Source organism: Chironomus tepperi, unplaced genomic scaffold (genome assembly GCF_022539635.2).
Source record: "Chironomus tepperi strain 1889 unplaced genomic scaffold, CSIRO-AGI_Ctep_v1 contig_445, whole genome shotgun sequence".
NCBI lineage: Eukaryota > Metazoa > Arthropoda > Insecta > Diptera > Chironomidae > Chironomus > Chironomus tepperi.
In genome coordinates this window covers 6,575,022-6,591,148 of record NW_027226567.1, presented here as the reverse complement: position 1 = coordinate 6,591,148, position 16,127 = coordinate 6,575,022, and the positions used below count along the sequence as shown (strand labels likewise).

General features: G+C 33.1%; 1 protein-coding gene and 2 non-coding genes across 3 annotated transcripts; all 3 read left to right on the top strand.

Annotated features, from left to right (window-relative positions):
- The first annotated feature begins 3,841 nt into the window (after positions 1-3,841).
- Positions 3,842-3,913, top strand: TRNAP-UGG (transfer RNA proline (anticodon UGG)). Its single transcript has one exon. It is a non-coding gene; the product is annotated as a tRNA-Pro (tRNA).
- A 598-nt stretch (positions 3,914-4,511) lies between these two features.
- On the top strand, positions 4,512-4,583 carry TRNAP-UGG (transfer RNA proline (anticodon UGG)). The gene has a single exon. It is a non-coding gene; the product is annotated as a tRNA-Pro (tRNA).
- Positions 4,584-8,917: 4,334 nt separating this feature from the next.
- Positions 8,918-11,961, top strand: Nup54 (nuclear pore complex protein Nup54). The gene is made up of 4 exons (XM_070650212.1): positions 8,918-9,055; positions 9,901-10,021; positions 10,085-10,476; positions 10,646-11,961. The coding sequence occupies exons 1-4, from the start codon at positions 8,992-8,994 to the stop codon at positions 11,875-11,877; spliced, it is 1,809 nt and encodes a 602-aa protein (XP_070506313.1). The 5' UTR covers positions 8,918-8,991; the 3' UTR covers positions 11,878-11,961.
- The last annotated feature ends 4,166 nt before the right edge of the window (positions 11,962-16,127 follow it).

The following is a 16,127-nucleotide window of genomic DNA, read 5'->3' as shown; positions in this document are numbered from 1 at the left end:
TATTTTCTTCCAGTGCTTCACTTTTTTTTCTTTCAAGAACGCTCTGTGCATATAGAAGAAAAGAATCAATGCACAAGAGAGAAATGATTTTTTTTTTGTTCATCTGATGATGGAAGTGAGAATGGGTTTGAGGGCAAGAAGTGCATTTGTCTTTTTTGTGCTTCATAGAATCGACTTGTTTTATGAAGCAATTGATGATGATTAGTTCCTTTTGATCTACTGTGAATTGTAGGGAGGTGATTAAGCGGCTGAATAGGTTTCTGTCAGAGTTTCTGTTTGTTCAGGTATTACATCTACTTGTTCATTCTTTTGTGACTCTGTCTAGTTGTTGTGCATTTTGCATAATAGGCTGTCTTATAATGTCTGTTACTTGCTTACTTATTTCGTTGGTCATACAAATCAAAAGTGATCCATAACCTCCCATAGATGTCGTCTAAGACTTGCTCTATCACTGACAACTGATTGCCAATTCCCATGAGTTCTTTGGATGTCCACATGATCTTTCGCAACCCTACAAAGTTAGGCTTAAAGGAGCTTCAACAGGTCTTAACAACGTGTCTGTGTCATGCTTCTTAACGTGTTACCTGATTAGCACAGTACAGTCGCAAATGCATAGCTTTGTCACCGTATTTACATCAAGACGATTAAGAGCCCTGACTGCTTTATAATAGTTGCTGTTGGTCCTAGCTTAACCAAATCGCATCATACTGATATTTCAAAACTAATTTACTTTAGGACCTCCCAAATCACGATCAAATAAACATCACAAGACACCCAATCTGAACATCCAATTACTTCATCTCCACCATACAGCACATAAAAATTATATTATTGAATGTTATTGATTGAACTTTTTTTTCTTTCTTCTCTCTTCACTCGATTTTTTTTTTTTATATTTTTTATGTATTCAGTCAAGGCGATGAAAAATTGAGTTTTTCTGATATTCTGACACGTGATGCCTTACTTGTGTACTGAAAAAAAGAGAAAGATGTACAATATAATACAGATGAGTGCAATATTGCTGCAAGCACAAAATGGAATTTAATTTCAATTCACGCTCATTTTTCATCATCAGTTTATGCTTTAAAGGATTAAATTTCTTATTAGTTTGACATTTTGATTGCATCCTTTGTTGATTGCTCTTGACATTTCCCCCCGATGAACTGATAAATTGATGATGTTGTGATGTATTGGATGATTTTCAAGTTTGAGAATATTTTTTTTCATCTCTTTCTCTGACTCGCTTGGAGATTATATAATGTCGGACTCAGATTACATAAAATGCAGTTGTGAATAGAGTTAATTATGCATTCAATTATTGAATGTGTTTGAAGGTTTTTGAAGATTGATTTGATATCGAATTGCAATTGAGCTTTTAAGACGATTGATGGAAATTTGAATTAATATTATGATTGCTGTTTGTAAATGACGGTTGAGTTTCAAAGATGTATGGAGGAAGAAGAGGAAAAAAGGGTATTTGAGGGTTGAATTTAGGGTTTATGGAGGATGTTTTATAGCGGTTTTTTCAATTTAGGATAACATGTTTCATGGTATGTAGAAGAGATTGGAGTCAAATCCAATTTTACATGAAGTCAACGCCACTTACTTACTTATTTCTTTGGCCGGGGCGCACGAGGACCCATTGCTGCGTTTAAAGAACGTCTGAAGACAGGTCTATCTAAATGAACGCAAGCCGACTCAAATTCTATATGGACTCAACTCAAGTTGACTTCGAGCTCTGGTATGCTTGACTAAAAATTCTCTTCATTCACTACTGGATGAGGTTGTCCGTTTGATTCAGGTTCATTTTCAGATAGACATCATTTCTGAAAATGTTTTATAAACTAGATAGCTCCTTAATTGCTCAATCCTTGAACCCAAAATTATGTTGATGTAAAAATCGCAACACAGTTCCAAGAAGAGAAGAATGTATCGTTTTAGTATATTTGAACTAAATTTGCTATTTAACCGTATGTCGCTTGGAACTATATGTAGCTTTAACGATAGTAGTTGCTGGGTTGCAACTCTCCAATTCGTAGAAATTCCAAGAAAGTCAGAGAGTAGAACGGATAGAAACTAGAAATTTGATGAAAATTGCTTTCAGAAGCTGCAATATCAGAAATGCTGTATCCAAAGACATAATCAATATTAAAAGCGCAACTCAATATATACACATATAATACATATCCCACTCATCCTCAATAAAATCTCAAAATTTATTTGAATGGCAAAACCTAACACTTTATTGAATGACGTAAATATCACAAATTGTGTAATATTATTTGATCCCACATATTTTATGTTCCCATTTATATTTTCCAGGAAGTCTAACCTTTCAAATCCCAACTCGGTGTTAAAATGACGGTTCATTTCCATGACATTCTCTTTAAAGTGATTGAAAAAGTGAATGTAATTAAGTCTATGGAAATTTTATCCCTTTCATAATCCATAAATCCCCTCTAGAAATACCTTCCAAGAAAACCAGCAAAAGTCTCTTCTGATTGGGTTTATTTTCTTAAATAAAATAATGGCTTGAGTAGGCTGAAGAATTTTCATATCAAAAAATTTGCGATCAAAGCTATTGAATTTCCTTTTTTTAGCAAAAAAAAAAAAATAAAGGAACAAAAAGAAGTGAAAAGCTTTTCAAACAAAATTAAATTTCTCCACAAATCTCAGTCAAATAAAAGTATTAAATGTCAAGGAAATGAATTTAAGGCATAAAGAATAAAAAAAAAAACACAATTCAATTACTTGTAATAGCAGATTCATAAGAAGTAAAGTTAAATAATGTGAAAGAATTTTTTGAGTAAAAATGCCTCCAGCGCATCTTAAAATTGAAATATCTTTACTTTTTCTGTCGGAATTTTTATGAAGATTACTTGAAGAATTGGTAATATTTGTGGGACCAATTTTGTAATTTGAGATTAATTTGTTGTTAAAAGACTTTGATTGTTACTTACTTACTTACTTCGCTGGTCGTACAGATCAGTTGTGATCCATGACCTCCCACAGGAGTCGTCTGAAGCTGGCTCTATCGCTGGCGACCACTTGCCAATTACTGATACCAAGTGCATTGCTATCTCTATCGACAGCTTCCTTCCAAGAGTTCTTTGGGCGTCCACGGGCTCTTTTACCGTCCAGAAAGTCAGCTTTGAAGACCTTAATTAATGGGCTTTCCTCAGGTCGCCTAATAACATGCCCAGCCCAACGCAACCTGTTCACTTTTATTCGCTTTACAATATCAGCATCCCTAAAGAGCTGATAAAGTTCTGCATTACTTCTGCACTTGAACAGGTCACCTTCTTTCTTAGGGCCAAAGATGGTTCTAAGAATTTTTCTCTCGAAGACACCCACAGCATTTTCATCCGCAACAGTCATGTTCCATGATTCCGAGCCATACAGAGCAATTGGGCGGATTGACGTCTTGTACATGGTTACCTTTGCGAGTCTCGAGATTCTCTTTGATTGTTACTTAAGCTTTTATTGATTAGATGACTTGTAATAAGATTCTTGTGGTTGGGGGTAGGAGGTTATTCAGTAAAGTGTTACTTAACATACTTACCGAGCGACAAAAATGAATAAGGTTCTACCACGGAGCTTTTAAGGCTCTGTTAAGTGGTGTCCATACGGATCCGTGGCGGAGTCTTCTTTATTTGAATCACTTAGGTTACATTGATATATATAAAACAGCTTCTGATGGGTTTGCTCTGCCGAAATGAAAACAGTGACAACGATTTTGCTTACACAGCTGTTTTCAAATACGGCATCTGGCGTTGCATATCATTAAAATAATAAGTTAAACTAAAAGTAATCGACAAAACATACGAAAGTTAATTGGAACGGCTCAATGGTCTAGTGGTATGATTCTCGCTTTGGGTGTGAGAGGCCCCGGGTTCAAATCCCGGTTGAGCCCTGTTCAATTTTTTTTTTTTAATTTCACATCCTTAAATTTTAAATCAGAGCTTAAGTTTCATTTAGAACTTACATTTCCACACAAATTTCTTTTTCATTTCTGTTTAGGTACTATATTGAAAGTATATTGGCGACCTGTGGAAAGTCCATTAATTAAGGTCTTCAAAGTTGACTTTCTGGTCGGCAAAAGAGCTCGTAGACGACCAAAGAACTTGCGCTTGGTATCGGAAAGCGGAAATTAGCGATAGAGCCAGCTTCAGGCGACATCTATGGTAGCTTATCAAGTTATCCTCCAGGAAGTTAAGAAACAAGACAACCAACTGAGCTGGGGTTAGCTGAGGTTAACTAGCTGAGCTATTTTGTTGTCTGATCATGAAATCGGCAAAAAAGGTTATTGTCGCAGTACTCAAACTGGTATCTGCGAACTGATCTAGCATGATCATTTTGTCTAATAAAATCGAAATGAAAATAGTGGCAGGTATGTTGTTTAAACAGCTGTTTTCCGTACGGTATCTGGCAATTCATATCATTAAAACAGGTAAATTAAGCTAAAAGCCAACTGAAAGCTATCCACATAACATACAAAAGTTAGTAAGGACGGCTCAATGGTCTAGTGGTATGATTCTCGCTTTGGGTGTGAGAGGCCCCGGGTTCAAATCCCGGTTGAGCCCTAGTTCAATCTTTTTTTTATTTTGCACTTCCTAATATTTTTAATCAGAACTTAAGTTTCATTTAGAACCAACATTTTCCACACAAAATTCTAGTTCATTTCTGTTTATGAAATTATATGGCGACCCTTGAAAACTCATTAATTAAGGTATTCAAAGTTAACTTTCTGGTCGGTAAAAGAGCTCATAGACAAACCAAAGAATTCTAGGAAGGAAGCTGTTGATAGAGATAGTATTGCGCTTGGTATCGGAAATTGGCAAGTTTAAACCAGTGATAGAACCAGCTTCAGGCGACTCCTGTGAGAGGTCATAGATCACAATTGATCTGTACGACAAACGAAGTAAGCAAGTGACTAAGGTTTAGTTTTTAACAACGTCAAGTTATCCACCAGGAAGTTAAGAAACAAGACAGCCGAATGAGCTGTTTAGGTTAGTTAGCTGAGTTATTTTGATGTTTGATCATGAACTTGTCAAACTAGGTAATTGTCATAGTTATTCTAAAACTAATATCTGCAAACCAAGATAGAATGTTCATTTGGTCTAATAAATTCAAAATAAAAATAATGGGAGGAATGTTGCTTTAACAGCTGTTTTCACCTACAGCATTAAACTAAAAGCAACCCACTGAACATATAAAAGTTAATTGGAACGGCTCAATGGTCTAGTGGTATGATTCTCGCTTTGGGTGTGAGAGGCCCCGGGTTCAAATCCCGGGGTAGGAGTGGCCGATCTGGCATGGTCCATCTCTTCGAATGGACTTCTTGGCACCAAAGTGGATTTGCACGAATACAAATTTCACCACCATCAGAGAATTTAGTCATTGGTGCTAGTCCATGGTAGGAAAGATATCAACCATGCAAGTAAAAGCTTTTCAGACAGTCTGTCAACCAAACAAGTGGACAGTCAAAGCGACGTACAATAACTCCAATATTTTTCTCTTAACAATTTACAATAAAAAATTGAAATCATATTTCATAGGAACAAAATACGCATACAGACATAGAAAAAAATAAATAAAATTAAATTTGATAAGACATGAACATATACACACATGTACATGCAAAGATATGTATTGAAAAAGTGAGTAAGAAAGAAGCAAAAAAAAAAATATAAAAAAATATGAAAAGGAATGAGATGAAATCATATCAAGATCCTTACGTTAATAAAATATGAGAATGAAAGAAGCAATTTTTTGAAGGATTTCTATGAAATTTCAATTTAAGAATTCTCGTGATGTTGTTTCTCCTGCTGCCGTTAGCTTTCACGACACATAAGAAAGAAGAAGGAACAGAAAATCTGACAACTTAAAGAATAATGCGACGTAAAATTGACTTTAATAAATCAGTAAGTCAGCTAAAAAATAAGAGGAAGTAGAAAGAGAAACAAAGTGAGTGAGATGAGGAGTTGTTCTGATATGAAAAATTCATTAACGTAATTTTTGCTTTTTTTTTGCTTCACTCTATCCATTCTTTTGGTCCATAAAGCTTTCATGCACTTGACGTGGACGAAGGATTTATGATTTATGGATGATTTTTAGTTTTATTCTCCTCTCGACTGTGCATAATTTACATATAATTTTTCATCGTCGCGCGATACGCTTACGATACATAACAGGAATGATTGAAGTGAGTAGGAAGACGGATGACTTAAGCGATATTTTAATTAAATTTTAAATTTCAAAAAGCTTTAAATCGTTTTTTACTAAATTCAACCTTAAAGCATAATTGGTTCTTAATATTCAGCCTTAATCCTCCATATCCCCGCACCCACACAACAGCCAAAAAAACTTCCGCCTAATTATTTTTAGAAGCATGAATTTTTTCTCCTTTTTTGCCTTCTTCTTATTCATAATTTTAAACAACCGTTGATAATTGAAGCATAATTATTGGTCATTATAATTTTGGGATCTAAATTTTTTTTTTTTGTTCGGATTCAATGGTCGAAAGGAAGAAGCTCAGATCTGCTAAATCGATAATCACAAAATCCATTAAAGCGTAAAATTGCGTATAATATTCTTTCTTTTTTCCTTTTTTTCAACAAAAGTTTTGAGAATGCGTGAAGTTAAGTTGAGATTTGTCTGGTTGGGTGGATATTGACTGATAAGCTGACTCGATATCTCTTTTGTAGCAGATTGAGATATTTGTAAACAACAGAGCCTGAGGTTGGTTTGATATTTTGGAAAGAAAAGTCTATTTGATTTTATACAAAAGTTGAGATTAATTCGAGCTTTTGTTGATATGACATTCTGATGATTGAATTTGACAAATTAAGAATACATTAAGGGAGAATACATTAAAGGATTTAGTGGTTCGAACTTCAGTACCTAATTATTGTCATACCGACCAAGCAGTCATGGGTTCGAGACTCGGTAGGAGAAGCTTTTTCGAATGATTTGAAGTAGAAATGCAGCTCACAGCCTCCATTTTTTGCAGTACACCTTGTTGGTTAGCCTCGACTAAGGGCCCACGGTCGCTTCACAGTAAATATTGGTTGCTCACTGCTCTGCATGGATGTCATTTGTCTATTTAGTCTCTTGAGGGAAAAACCCCGAACGGTACACATTAGTGCTAGCCATGGCACAGGTAGGTTACACATTTAAATCTTACCACAGCAACAATATGTCTGTAGCGCTTCCAAAACAGCGTTCCTTTCTCTAAATATCAAATTTATTTGAACTTTTCCAACTTTATTTTTGATTATTCAGAAAATTTTTCCCTTTTTTCATCCATCCTTCATTCACTTAATTTTCCACTTTATACTTTTTTATGTATCAGTATGTATGTATACATGCTTAGTATTAATAATAATAATAACAAAAACACCAAAAAATATACATATACATACATTTGACGCAGAAAACAGCCTAATTAACCCAAATTAGAGAGCGTAAGTGCGTGTCAAAAGCAACTTTTTTTTTTATCCAACAGAAATAGAACCAAATATTTCAGCCCTTCATTCCACTGACTTTAATTCTATTCACAACAAAAAAAAAATACTTTTTTTCGACATGTTTTTCCATCTACAATTATGAAATCCGTTGAATGATAAGATCTTAAATAACACACAAACATTCAATGTGATGGATAAAGGCTCGCTATAATGACTTGTTTGATAACGCACTTTACGACTTTTGAGGCCCATTAAATTTTCGCCTTGTTGTACTTCCTGAATATTTTTTTCATTCCTCTTCTTTGTTCTTTATTTCTTTATTATTTCTTCTCTGCTGTGGTGCTTTTGTTATTGTTTTGTTGTTGTAGTTATTTTCATTCACGAAATCTGACCCTTAAGCTTAATTATGAAAAACATAATGTATGTTATGCTGCTTCATGTTTGTTATCAACAGTTTGCTGAAATATATACATATATATAAATTTTTTAAATTTTCTGTATAAACGGAAAGGAGGTGGAAGAAGAAAGAAATTAGTTTTGATAGAAATGAAAAGTTATGTGTGCAATGACTTTGTTCCTGTGTTGATCATTGTTTCTAGTCACAACTTTATCAAACATATTGAATGGAAAGTTTTTCTTTTTTATTATTTTGGTTATGAGAAGTTTTATTAAGTTTCTTAATTGTTTTATTATTGGACAATCGGTTGGTTGAATGAGCTAATGTATGAAGAACTTTATTGAAATTGATGCTATTAAAGATAGAGTGACTGAATTTTGTTATTGATGGGGATAAATATTTTTGAATTTTTGGAAGTACTAAAAAATTATCCCGTTGGTCGGGATAAATATTTTTGGGATTTTTGGGGTACTAAAAAATTATCCCATTGGTCGGGATAAATATTTTTGGGATTTTTGGGGTACTAAAAAATTATCCCATTGGTCGGGATAAATATTTTTGGGATTTTTGGGGTACTAAAAAATTATCCCATTGGTCGGGATAAATATTTTTGGGATTTTTGGGGTACTAAAAAATCATCCCATTGGTCGGGATAAATTTGGGGTATTAAATAATTATCCCGCAGAATGGGATAGTAATTAACACTTACAGATCGTTTTTGTGAGGAGTTTATGCTTTTTCGGTATCAAAACATCATCCAAATTCGTATACACGAGACATGAAATCCAAAGGTATCATGCAAGATACAAGTTTGCCATAAAACTTAAAAAAAACAATTAACGGTCAAATAAAATTTAAATTTTGAAAAATAGATTTTTGCTCAACAATTCATTTAAATTAAGCTAAACTGTATGGATTTTTATTTTAGCAAACACATCAATAAAACAAATAATTACTTTAATTAATTAAATTACCTTACAATTACATTTTCAGGGAAAATAGAATTAACCGTCAAAAAAATTTTGAACCACAAAATACATTTTTGCATAACATTTAAGTTTGTTTTGATTTTGAAATTTAATAATATTAAAAGTTGAGTTTAAATACAGACATTTGACCGTAGAAATGTCGTTCAATTTTGGTAATACAAGCGCGCCAGCCCTAGGAAGTACGAGTACACCAGCTAAACGTAAGTAAATAAGTGAAATACCATTTTTCCGGGAAAACATTATTGTTAGGTTAAAGAAGTCTCAATTAATTAATTTTTGATGCAAATGTCTCTCAGATGAGTTAGTTTGTCCATCACCTAATCCTCTGGATCGACTTCTTGCTATAATTTCGTTACGTCTGTTTATATCCTCAAGTCTTCTCCTGTGAATTACAAATATTTTTTTTATAGTCACTAATTTCATTAACGGAAGCTTGTGGCTTACCTTCTACAAGTACAAAATCCATAAATAATCAATAATAGTAAAACAGACGTTAATGTAACAGTGACAGTGATGTAAAAATGCTTAATTTTGTCAGTCGACATAATATCATCAAATTCCGATCGACCAGATTCCTGACTATCAGATTCGCTCTCCAGCGGAACCTCCTCTATATATGTACACAATAGTTTCTTTCCTTGTTTGCATGCAATAGCATGAATAAAACGATGACTAGGAGCTGCTTTGATTATCATAATAATAGAAAATTAATAAAATGTAAATTTGTAATATGACTGATATACAGCACTAGGCATCAAGAACCAATAAGGTTTAAAAATCTGTTCTTTTGCTCTTACTTCAATCACTTCATATCACTAAATGAATATTGGAACTAGACACAACAGTAAACAACACTTTTTTCTTCTTCACACAAATTCATACTGCGAAAGGAATCAATTGTAGACAAATGGAAATCCAATTAGTGCAATTAAACTGTCCTCATCGTCGTACTTTATAACCGATTTCCCTTCCTGACTTAGGAAATACACATGCTAACAACACACAGTTCTGTAACTTAAATTTTAATTCATTTACATAATTTCAGCTGCATTTGGATTTTCATTCGGAACCCCTGCAGCAGTTACATCAGCTCCGCCTGCTTTCGGCGCTAATACAAGCACATTTGGTGCACCACAAACAAGTTTACCAGCATTTGGTCAGACAAGGTAAATCCTTTGCATTTTTAATGATTTATGAGCAATTACTGATGATAATTTAATTAATTACAGCACAAGTTCCTTCTCATTTGGACAAGCTCAACCACAGCAAGCAGCAGCAGCACCGACATTCGGTGGATTTGGAAGTACAGCAGCAACTTCTGCACCTTCATTTGGTTTTGGAACTACGGCAACAACATCAGCGCCGTCTTTTGGAAGCTTTGGAGGAGGATTAACAACTGTTACATCATCAGCAGCACCTACTTTTGGCGGTTTTGGTGCATCAGCAGCTCCTGCACCATCATTTAATTTTGGAGGAGCAACAACTACACAAGCTCCATCGTTTAATTTTGGTGGAAATACACAAACAACTCAGGCTCCATCACTATTCGGAAGTTCTGCACCTTCATTTGGTGGTTTTGGAACTGGAACAACGAGTTTTGGTCAAACTAATGCATTTTCTGGTGAGTTATAAAATTTTACATATCAAATAAATAACGATGTGTAATTATGTTAGCATAATTTTCAAATTTATTTTTTCCGTTAAGTTTCAAATATTTTTTGACCGTTATTTTCACATTCATAAATCAATTTTCAATTGAAATTTATTTAATTAAAATATTTCTTATACAGGTTTTGGTCAGCAACAACAGCAGCAGCAGCAACAACAACAACAGCAACAAGCTTTATCACCTGAAGAAGTATTTTCTCAAGCTATTTTCAATGTATCCATTTATGGCGATGAACGAGACACAGTTCTCGCACGTTGGAACTATCTTCAAGCATTATTTGGAACAGGAAAAGCTATGTATTCTCAATCTCAGCCACCTGTTGATATAACACCACAAAATTATTTATGTAGATTCAAGGCAATGAGTTACAGTAAGTTACCTGGCAAAGATAACAAACAGGGATTTGTTGCCATCAAATTTAACAAGCCACTTTCACAGTTAAAGGATCAAGAATTACAATTAATACCAAAATTAAGTCAAATTTTTGGAAGTAAACCAAATTTAATGATTCATATTGACTCAATGAAATCGTTGTCGGATACAGCAACACAAGTTGTAATTTATATTGAAGAAAAGCAACAGAATTCGACAGAAACGAAAAGAATTCCAGCAACTGAAACAAGCGCGTTCCTGAATCAACAGCATTTAAAATTTCAATTAACACCATTGGGAATTGAAGAAGTATATCCAATAATTCCACCAGATGATGATCAATTGAAACAATATTTAGATGTTCCACCAAAAGGCGTTGATGCACGTATGTGGCGACAAGCAATCAGTGACAATCCTGATCCAAAAAAATTCATTCCAGTGCCATTAGTTGGATTTAATGATCTCAAAGGACGTTTAGCATGTCAAGAGAATGAGACGTCAAATCATATGAATTATTTATCAAAACTGGAAAAGGATATAAGTGAATTAAAGTTAAGGCACACAAATACAACGACAAAAATTACAGAACAAAGACGAAAGCTTGCCGAGTTAAGTCATCGTATACTGAGGATTATTGTTAAGCAAGAGTCAACAAGAAAAGCAGGCTTGGCATTGACACCCGACGAGGAGCTTATTAAAACAAAATTGGAAAATATGCATGCATTAGTCTCAGCACCGACACAATTCAAGGGTAAACTTAATGAACTATTGGCACAAATGAGAATGCAAAGAAGTCAATGGGCTGCATGTGGCACAAGTGAATACACTCTAGACAAAGAGTCATCAGATGAGATGAAAAACTTCCTTTCGATGCAGCAAAAAGCAATGGAATTGCTAATTGAAACCGTCAACAAAGACATGAAAGATTTGAAAACTATTAGCGAAGGCATGAATCGTATGAATACTGGAGTTATTAATTAAAGATATTTAAAATTTCTGTTTTTAAAAGATCTGCTGATTGATGCATCAATTGGCTTGAAAATAAAGGAACGACATTTTGGTTAATTAATGACCTTTTTGATTTTTATTATAGACATAACGGCTTTTCAAAATTCAAATTGAATGAAAATGAAGTAATTTTTAACGTCTTTTGAAAATTCAAACTGAAATGAAATGAACTAAAATTGAACTGAAAAGAAGTTTTTCATAAACAATGTTTTTGAGCGTTTTCCAATGTTCTTTATTGTTTTTTCAGTGTTTTACTGAACAAAATTTGAATTTATCATAACCCTTAAAAAGTTTGAATTATAAAAATCCGTTAAAAAAAGAAATACATAAATTTGTTCCATGATGGCTTGAAATCTTACTGGATCATGTTTTGTGAGTCTTGAAGTGACTTAAACCTTACAGGATCTTATTTTTTTGGTCGAAGAAGGTATTTGTTCCTTACTGGATCTTCTTTTAAGGTCGAGGAAGTGACATGGACTTTACTGGATCTTGTTTTCCCCCCAAATAATTGAACGATCTCAAATTAAATTTTCTATTCCAGTTACTCTCGCAAAAAAGAAAACATATTAAAAAGGGAGACTAAATATCAGTTCAAGGAAGATGAAAAATCAATAATTTAAACTTTATTGCTTTTTCGACTTGCTACATATTTTTCCATTCAGTACAATAAATGTAAAAAATTCCTTCCTAATATTAAAGAAAGTTTTCTTGTGAAAATCTTGAGGGCATTAAAATTTTTCTTCCACTGTTGCTGTCGAGATAATTTTTATTTTTATTATAGAAAGGAATTTTTATTGTGTATATGAACACATGACATAGAAGAGATAAGTATGTGAATGCATGAAAGTTATCTTTGTTGTCAAAGTTGTTCTTCCTCTTCGATTCACTGATATGTATCATGTAACATAACCTCAAAAAAAATATTGGAAAACAACAACAAAAATTATTTATTTGTGCATTTTATGAAAGAGACAAGAGGTATTTGTTTTTGTCTATGCTTTGTCTCTCTGATTCTGGATATGATTCTAGTTGTTGCCTGATAAACAAATAAAAGTGCCTAGAAAGTTCACTTAAGAAGGTACTAGTAGCGAAAGTAAATGTTCAATTTGAGCTCTCGGGCTTGAATCTTCCTCTTAGTAGATTGATATATCCTAGGTCATGCAGCGTACAGAGTCAAAACATCCATTGGAACTAAATCAATTTTGGTCAATTTTTTATAATTTCTTTGATTTTTATCTGGTTTTGAAGATTGGTTTTGAATCCTTTCTTAAATAAGAGCTACAAGAGCAATGTTTAAGCATAAATTCTTTCATGCTTGACTGAAATCTACTCTAGTAAATTAAATAATTTCGAGTAGATCTCTAATGTAATATTTTCCAGTTACACAAAAATAATAATTTAATTCATCAGAACTAGCACAACAGAAAACGAATAAAAATTGATATGTAATATGAGTTATGCATACATTATATATTACATGCATGAGAAAATACTCTTCACATGCCGTTGAGCATTCAAGAAGTTTTTTCGAGAATTAAAAAAAAAAAATAAAAAAATTATGTTTATCCACATATAAGGCACATTACATATATTAAATAGGAAAGAGGTATCATTTCACATTGAAGAGGTTGTTGAGCTGCCCCATCCATACCTCCTTCAAAAAAAAACTGAAAATTCTTTTTGATGTTTTTCCTCATTTGCCTCAATTTTAGCTTGAAGGATGATTTTGTTCCATCTTTTCTCTCTCTCATGAACTTTGGCGTTTAATTGAATTTTCAATTTCCTCATTTTGCTACACATTGCTCTAGGGAACGAAAGCTAAGCACTTATTAAAAAGAAATTTATTCAACTCTCATTTCCCTACACATCCTCTTCTTATTTTACACTCCAATGTACCCACTCATTTCATACTTTTTTTTATTTTTTTACTTGCTTCCTTGCTTATTAAAAAATCGATTTTTCATTAAAACCAAATTTAAAGCATGGTAAAAAAAATATATTTTAATGCTTTTATTTTTGTACGCAAAATCATAAAAAATTTATTTTCATTATTTAAACTTTTTTTTTTAACTTGGCAAGCAGCAGGGTTAGTTACTCAAAAGTTTCTGCGCCATCATATGATTCATGAATAATGACATGGGTTTAATGAGAAAGTGAGAGAGAAATATGTTTTTGTGGTGAAGCCACAACTTGTTCTTGATGATGTCATTTACGCACAGGGAATTTATGTTTTTTTTGTGTTTTGGTGAAGGAATCTAAATGATTCAAGGTACTTTAAGTACTTTAAGCAGATTTAGGCTTTAAGTTTTGACTGGATTTTGTCAAATATAGTAAAGAAGATGATATTTAGTTATGCTAAGCATCAAGCATTGTCAGAAGATGAGCAACTTAAGTGGTAACTTAGTTGCTATTGCTTACTTACTTTATGGAACCATGCTATGACGTGGAGTCAGGCTGCTACAAAAGACTAATCCAACAACGATGCCAGGTTTGAAGGTTTTTCTATGCAATCAATCAACCAAATGTGTATCTCAATCCTTCCGATATATTAAATAAATCCCCAATTAATACAAAAATCTAATTCTTATTCTTCACAACTTCAACTTAAGACTATTTTAACTTAAATAAGTATAAAAGCAAATAAAAAACTTTTCATTTTAAATTTTAAATGAGACATGAAGCAAGAGATCGATGTGATGAATGAGATTTCTCTATATTTATATTATTGAGCAAACGTGATTTGTTTAGTCAAATAAGGATGGAAAAGTTGTTAAAGAAAATTCAATATATCGTAAGTTGTGCTCTGTTGTGCATTGATAAGGTTTAAGAGAATCATGTGATTTATTTTTTTTTCATTGAGTTTATTTTTGCTATCTTTTTGAGAATATTGGATTTGAGTTACCCAAATTGATTGTTTTTTGGTATGATTTAAGTTGAAGGTTGAGTAGATTTGAGTTTGGAGTTTACTGGATGTCTTCAATAGTTTTTGATATTTTGGAACTAATGTCTACTTAAATCTGATTGCAAAGGAATCAAAGCTGCCTAAAACAACTCAAATTCAGCATCCAGCACAGCATACAAAGTCACAACTCACCTTAATTTCAATTCCAATTTTAGAATTTAAATTATTCCAATTTTCATTCATTCTTGAAGCCATAAATCATTCCAAGAAAAGTTTAATAAAAATTGAAAAAAGTTTGATCCCACATGTTGAGCTCTTCATACTTATTCTACAAAAAGAAAATAACATGAACCATAAATAATCATATTCACACCAAATTTTCAATTTGGGTGAATATATTGCTTTTGGTATTTTGAAATTTCAGTTTTTTTAATTTGCTGCATCAGGCTTACAGAATTGACAAATATTTCCAATAGTGGAAAGTCTGTGCCTGAAAATACCAATCCAACAGTGAAAACCGCATCTTGATTGGTGCTTCCTGTGCCGAGAAATCGCAAAAAAACACTTTCTGTTATTTAGTTAGTTAGTTAGTTAGTTAGTTAGTTAGTTAGTTAATCAGCACGATATCTCTCTTCAAACTCAATACTAAGACTTCGGGTTTTTTGCTTCTGGTAGGGAATGGGTATGGCAAGAACTGTATTGTTTTTGGAGCCATAAGATGCTTCCATTAAGGCACAAGATGTAAAAAACTGTCTTTTTTTGGTCCAAATTTTAGTCGATTATTGCAAAATACATTTTTGTAAACAAACAAAAAAATAAATTGAACTGAATCTTACTGGATCTCATTTTAATGGTCTAGAAGTGAACTGGATCCTACTGGATCTTGTTTTTATGTGTCTGGGAGTTATATGGATCCTACTGGATCTCGTTCTAATGGTCTAGAAGTGAACTGGATTCTACTGGATCTTGTTTTTATGCATCTGGAAGTTGTATGGATCCTACTGGATCTCATTTTAATGGTCTAGAAGTGAACTGGATCCTACTGGATCTTGTTTTTATGCATCTGGAAGTTGTATGGATCCTACTGGATCTTATTTTAATGGTCTAGAAGTGAACTGGATCCTACTGGATCTTGTTTTTATGTATCTGGAAGTTGTATGGATCCTACTGGATCTTGTTTTTATGTATGTGGAAGTTATATGGATCCTACTGGATCTCATTATAATGTTCTGGAAGGTATATGGATCCTACTGGATCTCATTTTAATGGTCTAGAAGTGAACTGGATCCTACTGGATCTTGTTTTTATGTATCTGGAAGTT